Source organism: Leucopleurus acutus (genome assembly GCF_964270905.1).
Source record: "Leucopleurus acutus genome assembly, chromosome: 4".
Taxonomy (NCBI): Eukaryota; Metazoa; Chordata; class Mammalia; order Artiodactyla; family Delphinidae; genus Leucopleurus; species Leucopleurus acutus.
The window spans coordinates 19,755,366-19,764,823 of record NC_139146.1 but is presented as its reverse complement, the minus strand read 5'-3'; the positions used below and the strand labels follow the sequence as shown (position 1 = coordinate 19,764,823).

The following is a 9,458-nucleotide window of genomic DNA, read 5'->3' as shown; positions in this document are numbered from 1 at the left end:
TCCTAATGAAGATGCAATTAATTTAAAGTGCCACCTTGAACTACTGTTGATATATGTAACAAACAGTAATGTACTACAAGAAATTCAACTAGACAGTCATTAATTTTTATCTCTTTTTTTCCCCAAGGTGTGGCAGCCGACAAAAAGCTCAGAGTAAAATTCTAGTGACCTAGATATAATTATGTGTTCCATTTAGAAATGAAGGTTGTTTAAACATAGTAAAAACAATATGACCTTATAAAAGTAAAACTCTCTTAGCAATATGTGCCTTTAACAAATTTTCACATTTAATATACAACAAGGCTTGCACATAACTAATAAATATAATGGTATATAATTAAGAAGCACTGTTGTTTTCCAACAAATTCATAAGTGTGCCCTTCTTGAAAACACACAGAATAGTTTATTTTCTATTGTAATCCTTATGCTATTTTAAACAACCTTTAAGTACAATATTCACTTGAATATGAATAAAATATGAATTAAGATTAATGACTTCCATAGCCTTAAAGTCATATTTCCCTCCATTTATGATAAAAAAGAAATCAGTGGATATTAGTGCAGGAAAATCTAAGAAGCTGTCACTATTTCGACACTATTCACATGTAGTATACTTGTATAGCCCTACTGGTTACAGCACATCAAGTTAAGATCCCCCCAATCTGTGCAAATTCTGCTGATTTCCCTGGCCAACTCAAGTATTTTACAAACTGAGCATGGGTCACAAAACATTACCAAGCAACAGCAAAATCAACTGTAAATCAATCTCAATTCCTAAAAAAAATTTATGTAATTTCCCCTGGTTGACAACATACATAGTAACCAGAACGCAATCCAGGCACCAGAACTTGGGTTCCACCTTTACAAAATAATAGCATGTCCTCTTAAACACTTAACCTCACTGAGAATCAGTTTTCTTACATGATTTGACAAAATAATCAATATATGTTGTCAAGATCAAATGAGGAGGGACTTCCCTGGTGGCACAGTGGTTAGGAATCCACCTGCCAATGCAGGGGACACGGGTTTGATCCCTGGTCCAGGAAGATCCCACATGCCGCGGAGCAACTAAGCCCCTGCGCTACAACTACTGAGCCTGCGCTCTAGAGCTGGCGAACCACAGCTACTGAAGCTTGCGTGCCTAGAACTCATGCTCCGCAACAAGAGAAGCCACCACAATGAGAAGCCCTCTCACCGCAATGAAGAGTAGCCCCGGCTCGCTGCAACTAGAGAAAGCCCGCACGCAGCAGTGAAGACCCAACACAGCAAAAAAATTATTAATTAATTAATTTAAAAAATAATTAGCCAAAAATAAATTAAAAGAAAAAAGATCAAATGAGGTAACATATGTAAATACATTTTGAAAACCGTAAAGCAGTTTATACATATGTGTGTTAGCTTATTAAATATTTGAATATATTTTTATTTTCCAAATAATAGTTCTCGATTAGAAACATTATAAAATAATTATTTTATAATGGTTATTATAAAACATCCACTTGAAAAAAATTCATTAAAATCCTTTATAATCATTCCACTTGTTTTAAAAATAAAAATTCTCTTTATTTTAAAAAAGTTCCATTTGTCCTCCTATCTCTCTCTCTCTCTCTCTTTTTCTCTCTTACTCCTCTTCCTCTTCCTCTTTCTCTGCTATGTGAGGACATAACAAGAAAGCAACCATCTGCAAGCCAAGAAGAGAGCTCTCACCAGAGCCCAACCACGCTGGCACCTTGACCCCAGACTTCCAGCCTCTAGAACTTACGTGGACCTCTCACTGCCATGGCGTCTTCCGCTGCGGAGCGCAGGCTCCGGACGCGCAGGCCCAGCGGCCATGGTTCACGGGCCCAGCCGGTCCGCGGCACATGGGACCTTCCCAGACCGGGGCACGAACCCGCGTCCCCTGCATTGGCAGGCTGAGTATCAACCACTGCGCCACCAAGGAAGCCCTGAATGCGGATCTTGATGTTTGAATATGTTTTAACCTTGCACGATGTCTATATTAACAATATATGGGTTGTTTGATAAATAAATATTTTAAAAATTAAAAAAGTTCCATTTGTCAAAAAAAAAGAAGCATTACTAAAAAAAAGTCATAACATATATTTTTAGATAATATTAAAAAACGCACTTGAAATAAAAGTATATACAGTTAGCTTGCAATTCTATTTTAACATTTTTAATTTAAACATACAACTTCTTTGGAACTTTACCTTATTTATATTTCATGCAGCATCAAAGAAAGCAATCAATGCATTTTGGTCATAACTGTCCAGAATCTCCAGTAAAAGAGGCACTTTGGTTTTTACATTGGTGCCTTTGAATTTGAACTTATCTATGAAAAGATCGGTGATCATGCCTATAAAGAAAAAATGTTAATTTTCTGTCATTGATTAATTCTATTAATGACACATTATTTAATGAAAGTAAGCGACTGCTTGAGAATCTATTTCTAAGCACCTGTAATTCCATTATTTAACATACAGAAATCTGAAAGGATTGATGCATCAAAAAATATTTGGGGGGGATTTTAAGGCAAGTTTCAAAATATAAATCATTTGGCTAATAACCCTCTTAACAATTGGCTATAAGCTATTAATTCAGACAATCAACTGCTGGCCAGTTTTGAACTGCTATTGGTATATATAAAATTACAACAAGCGGGTTTTTTTTTTTCCACCAGGCTGACCATTTTGACACAGTGTAGACATATTCTGTTCATAACAGCTTTATCTGAATTAAAATATCCCATCTATATGTTGACCATTCTTAGGATTTGACTTGAAGGCAAATATTTCTAGTTTCAAAGATCTGGGCAAATTATTTCACCTTTGAGTTTTTGCATATATATAGTGGGAATAATTCAAGCTATCAATCTTTTATCCAAAACTCTTGATGCAAGATGTGTTTCAGAATTTTTCACATTTTAGGAAGATAATAAAAGGAATATACCATATATATGGCATAATACCCGTGGAAAGTGAGTGGCAGCATCTGATAACAAAACATAACATTTCTGCAACAAAATATATGAATATTCATACTAAGTGGAATAAAAAAACTATAAATAACCTCATATCAGTTTAAGTGAGGTTTTGTCATTAATTCAGATCAAGTCAGATTTATTGCCAAATGATTTATGAACAAAGTTTTTGATTTCAAAGCTCTCTGGACTGTGGAATTGGTGATAAGATATGGTGGTTCTGCACCACCCATCTTCTAAGTTGTAATGGGGATAAAAGATCATGTGTTTGCCACATAGTAAATATTAAGATATTAGATATTATTGTTACCGTTTATGAGCAAGTCTCTGGGCATAAAATAAATTCATTAGGTAGATCTTAAGGATCAATATGGACTGATGATACCAACTGACTCTACAGAAGACTCGGCACAGTGCAAAAAGCTTGCATTTGGGGGCAAGGAGTTCTAATGAAGGCTTTGCCACCACCTACCTATGTGACAACACATTCTTAAGCTCAGATTTCAGTTTACAGATGTGAAAACCAGAGATAACACTATCTACCTTGCTGAGCTGTTGTAAGGATTAAATATCCCCCCTAATTATAAAGATGATATAAATAAATAGGCGTGCTATGCACAATAGGTCTTACATAAAGATCACAAAAAATGTTTCCTTAAGCTGTTCCTTCCTTCCTCCCTCTTGCTCTTGCTTTTTCAATACAACTGTGAAACATTCAACTTCTCACCACCAAAGCAGAATGAGTTTTAAACATAAACTGACACAGCACATATATACCCCCTATTAAATTTTGCATAAAAATATTAAATGCTGCATTTTGATATTTCAGAATAGCAATAAAAACTGAAAATTATTTGTGTGAAATATAGCCTAAATTGTAATGCTTCATAGGATACATTCATTTCACACTGGGTTTCTTCATATATATAGATTAATTCATTGCATTAGACTTATTTCACTTCTTAATATTTATTTGTATTTTATCTAGTAAAAATATTAAACATTAAAACCAACTTGACAAAATAAATATATTGGGCAGTACATGGGTTGTTACTGGTTCATGACTGCTGTAATCTTTGCCTGTCTCCTTCTGCCCAGCTTCTCTCATGTGATCCTTTGCAAACAGCCAGTAGAAAAGAAATATGACAAGGTATTCTAGAATAGTTCACTAACCATAGAGTCTTTCAAGATGTGCAGGTTGCTTTTTGTATTCTTCCTGTAGGTGATCTGCCTCTTCTAGGATACAGCGATATTCTGGTATCAGAAAGTTTGTGTTTCCCTCATGAACCTGCAATTCCTTATTTAAAATTAAAAACAGAAGCACTTAATGTTCAAAATTTAATCCAGTGTAAAGTGGATTTAAAGTGGAAAACTTTAAGGTCTTTACAATTTTAGAAATCCCATCACAATAAAATAATGATCACGAGTCCCGTGACACAAATACTTACTTTTAAAGCATCAATTAATTGCACTTTCTTAGCCAAAAGCAACTGGTACTCCAGCTTTGGGTGGATTAGCTTTAATGTGTGTTTGACTGATACTTCATTTATCTCTATAAGAAGTTAAGTCAGGCACAATTAGATAAGTCACTTTGATCAGGAACATTCTTATTGTAACAACAACCCCCCCAAAAACAGAAAGAATGATTCTTTTTTTTTTTTTTTTTACCGTATAATATGTTGAGGTTAATTTTCCTTTTTGTAGCTTCTTTAGAGAGCACATCTTTTAGGATGGATATAGTAGAAATGTTGTCAGATTTAAAAACTCCTTCACCTTTTCTATAAAATTAATATTTTTAAAAGAACAGCTTTAGAAGGAAATACATCCAATAAATATGTCCAATAAATACATATTTTGCAAATAGGACCTTGTGTCTAGACTTCATTTAATTTTAGATTTCTTTATATACACATCTCATTATTAATGTAAAACATATTTAAACATGTAACCTTTTACTGTTGTAGTGATTCAAGTTCTAAACATACTTGTAAAACTGAATAAAAGATGTTAGACACATGCCTCCGAAAGATATGACAATTTATATAAGTTCTTCATTTAAAACAACTTCTTTTCATTTGCACTAATAAAATTTCCAATAGCTAACCCCTATGTATATAAAATGCATTTAGAATTGCTTGCTTTCATATAAGTTTTTTTTATGTAATCACATAAATTACAGCATGACTATATGCTTCATCCTTAAAAGAAAGCTAATATCAAACCTAAGAGTAACATCTTCTGTTCTTCCATGCCCAGCATCCATTGCCACTTCTTACGTTCACAGGACCCTTCTTTTTCTTTATGGAACCCCTCCTTCTCTCTCTCTCTTTCTCTCTCACCCTTTTCAATCCATATAGTTTCATTGGCACTGGCCCCAACCCCATTTCTGGGACTTCAGGAGGAAGTTTTCAGCAGCGTATTCCATACCCCTGAGCACAGTGGTTCACGACTCAACGATGATACTCAATCCTGGGACTTTTATTGGAACTAGTGGGAAAGAAAGGCTATGGTGGCTGAAAAGATATAAAGCTGGATGGAGCTGTTGGTGGCCACCATGGCACTACACAGGAAAGCCAAGAGAAGACAAAAACAGAGCTGAGCAATGGAAAGGGATAAAGTCTTGACAATATCAGTTAAGCCATTGATCCAGTTATGCTTGAGGCAGACTACTCCTAGTCTTTTAAGTTATATGAACTAATAAATTCCTTTTATTTGGTTAAGCCTGCTTACATTTGGTTCCTTTTTATGATGACCAAAATTTTCCTAATTAATATATACCATCTTTTACATATTCAGTGTTGCCTTTTTGTTTGCTTTTATATTGACTGCTTTTTTTTTCTTTTTTTCTAGAAAGATGAATAATACACACTTATTTTGATCCCAATTATGTGTTAGAAATCATGAGTTTTTTTCACTAGTCTTCAATTTTAATTAATAATATTTAACATTAAATACTTATGCAGTACCTGGCACTGCGGAATGACTCACGTGGTTTATCTTCCTTTAAGCATCACAATTCAGTGAAGTAAGTGCTACTATTTCTATTCGTCAGAAAAGAAACTGAAACCCAGAAAGTTAAGTAATGTAGCTAAGAGCAAATAGCTGGTGAGTCACAGAGCCAGATTCAAACCTAAGTATGTCTGTCTCCAAAGTACACGCTTCTATACTTCTTCCATATATATGTATTTTATGGAACAAAAAACCTTTACTGTGTACCACTATGGTCAAAGCCATGTGTTAGATACTTGGAGGATACATACAAAGTTAATTAAGAATAAACTCTGCCCAGAGCGTACAATCTGATTTACAGACAAGCTTACATAAAAATTATTATATACTTCAAAAAAATAACAATAAAAACCTAAGGCAGGTAAGAATAAAATGTTATGGGAACAGAGAATCGAATCAAGGAAGACTTAAAAAATGTACCTATTGAGTTGGGCCTTGAAGAATAAGTAGAGTTTTGACTATTAAGGAAAGAATATTTAAAGACACAGAATGGTAAAAAGCAAAGGTATGCTATTATAAAAATATGTAGTATGCCAGGGGCCTGTCAAATTGTCTGCTATGATTAAAACGTGAGGTTCGCTGTGGTACTTCAAAACTGAAGTCATGATTCCAGGTTTACACAGGTAAGATCCCCTGGAGGGTACAGTGAAACACCCCCATAGAACTGATGCTAAAACCAATTAGATTTCTGGAGAGTTCTTGGTCCCAAAGGCTATATTCAGAGGTAAAATTATGTGTTCGCTGTTGTTTCCAGAACCTAGCATGGTAAAGTCTCAGCTAGGAAGCAGAAAGCAGAATACCTCAGTAAACTGCTTAGGGAGAGAAGCTTTAAGAGACAGAGACAGAGAGAAGATAAGAAACCTCCTCCCCTCCAAACAAACAAAATCAAAAAACAAAAAACCAAACAAACAAAAACAACCTACAGATGTGAAAGAATGAGAATGCAAAAACCTTGCAGAAGTATGAGGGTACAAGCTCAAAGCAAATGTAGAGAAACCAGCCTTACCCAACACATTCAGAAAAAGAACAAAGGAGAAGGAAATTTTAGCCTCTACTATATTCAGAAACAGAAATTAGGGGAGCCTATGGGAGATGAGTAGGGAGTGACAGTGAAGGGGGCAGGAGGGCAACTGGGAGCTTGAGAAGAGTGTCAAGGAATAATGACCTTCACCTCAATGTGGTCACTTCAAAAGCCTGCATGTTCTAAGCTCTCAAGTTCTTGAGCCATTTCCTATTTTTGCATAAAGAAATTCAATGGTAATTCTTCTTGTAATTCTTACTGGAATTAGGATAAATGTTCAAATCAATTTGGGAAGGACTTGCATGTTTACATTGTCTTCATATTGATAACTATAGAATATATTACTCCATTAAATCAAGTCTTTAATGTCAATAAAATTTTAAAGTTTTCTTCATGAAGTTCTATGTATTTCTAATAAAGAATATTCTTACAGATTTTACATGAACATTTTGTTATCGTTATCGCTGCTCTGAACGAATCTTTTTAAACAATTTATTTTCTAACTGGTTATGGCTGAGAATTGGAAAGGTATTGCTCTTTCATATTCATCTTTAGTCAATAATTTTTTAAACTCATTAATTCCATTTGTTTTTCAAAGATTCTCTTAAACAGTATAGTTTTTCAATCATATTATTTGCAAATTATTACTGCCTTAAAACTTATGAAAATTTAGAAGTTCCATTTATGTAAAAAACACTTGTGAACTAGGAATAAGTTTTATTTACCTGTAGGTACTTTCAAGTTGTGTATCCAGGAAGGTGTTCTGAAAGTAAAATGTCACACATTCTCCTGCTGGAGGTTTTTCAGGAACTTCAGGCAGGCAAAAAACCACCCAGGAGTGAAGTTCAGCAAAACTGAACTGGCCTGTCAAAGTCAGTGTATTCATGGGTCTGCAATTAAACAGTAGAGGTACACATATTTGTCTGGGAATACACAGAGGTATTATATGTACTCAACACATTAAAAAACAGAATTTTGCAACAGTAGTTACAAATAGAAAAGCAGTCATTTAATTTTTCTCAGATTTATCTTACCCATCAGAGAAACATTTTGATTTCAAGGGAAAAAAAAAAAGAATGCTTACCTATACCTGTAATTTTAATATTCAGTTAAGTGACATAAATAGCTTGTTTTCCTTATAACATGCCTTCACAAATACAATTCAGTTTACTCAGGTAAATTCCATTTTTTAAAAGTTCATCTAGTGTTTATATTATAGGAACTACAAAACATAAGAATCTCCTAAAGGAAAAAATCAGCATAATATGAAGGCAAAGAATTGGGTTTTTACGTAAGATGGACATGGGTTTGAAACACTAGCTGCACGCCACTGGGAAAGTTAGAGAATGATACCTTCTATTTTGCAGGGATATGGAATTAACTTTCTATCTGCAAATTACACATACACACAAAAGGTTGTAAACTAAATCAAATAAATTTAAAATAAATCAAATGGATAAAGAATTAAGAAAATGCAAGTTTATGGAATTAAAGGTACAGAAAGAATTTTAAGAGAATACAGAATAGAAAGGACTTTTGAGATTGCCACACCAACTCTATTTGCAGATGAGAGAACTAAAGCCCAGAGCTTAAATTATTTTCCCAAAGTCATGTAGGAACAGATATCAGGCTATAATCTGAGTCTCCTGAGTCCCAGTTTGCTGTTCTTTCCAGAACACCACGCTATACCTCCTTTAACAACTCTGACTTTTAAGCAGGAAGACACCCTCAAAGAATCCATTCTCTTTAATGTTTTCCCAAAACCTTCCTTAGGAACTTTTCTCCTTACATCTTATTTAAATTACATACCTTTAAAATTACAAGCTGCAATAGAAAAATACATAGGCTTTGGCCTCAAATCTTCACTCTGTTTCTCATATCAACAAGTTACTTACTTTTCCAAACATTACTGCTTGTTTTGCCGTAAGACTTAAATGGTAACACCTAAGCACTGAGCACAATGCATGGCAGAGGGCAAGTATTCACTAATTGTTCATTCCTTTCCCTTCTTCATTTAAGGCCATAGTCTCTCATTTTCAGAAAAGAAAGTGAAAAACTATAACCAGGAGGATAATTAAGTTGGAATGGAAGTTAGAAATAATAGGGACTATCACAACTAATTGCTCTACCAGTATTCCCTGAGGTGAAGTAGAAAGGAAATATGTTTGAGGCTAACACAATAAGGTCCTGTTTACAGAGAACTCAAATGCTAAACAGTATTTTCTCACGATAGATGTTTGAGATAGACAACTATTACTCTACTGATTTCAGAATGGTAAATATATGAGAAAGATCGGAAAGTCCAGATCAAATCAGCCTCTAAAAGAAGACAAAGACGCTTACGTCTATTAGAAATAATACAGGTACCCCCTGCTTTTTGAAAGTTCACTTTATGCCACTTTGTTTTTACAAAAGGCCTACACGAGTGCCCATTTTCGGTAACCAAGA

General features: G+C 34.3%; 1 protein-coding gene across 1 annotated transcript in view; it reads right to left on the bottom strand.

Annotated features, from left to right (window-relative positions):
* Positions 1–1,981: 1,981 nt before the first annotated feature.
* The window catches only part of BBS7 (Bardet-Biedl syndrome 7), a 40,264-nt gene continuing 32,787 nt past the window's right edge, over positions 1,982–9,458 (bottom strand). Inside the window, exons 14-18 of the mRNA XM_082837991.1 lie at positions 7,736–7,900; positions 4,649–4,758; positions 4,429–4,532; positions 4,154–4,277; positions 1,982–2,356 (exon numbers count right to left, since the gene is read on the bottom strand). Of these exons, the coding sequence (XP_082694117.1) occupies positions 2,223–2,356; positions 4,154–4,277; positions 4,429–4,532; positions 4,649–4,758; positions 7,736–7,900 (637 nt within the window). The 3' untranslated portion in view covers positions 1,982–2,222. The remainder of the gene's footprint in view (positions 2,357–4,153; positions 4,278–4,428; positions 4,533–4,648; positions 4,759–7,735; positions 7,901–9,458) is intronic.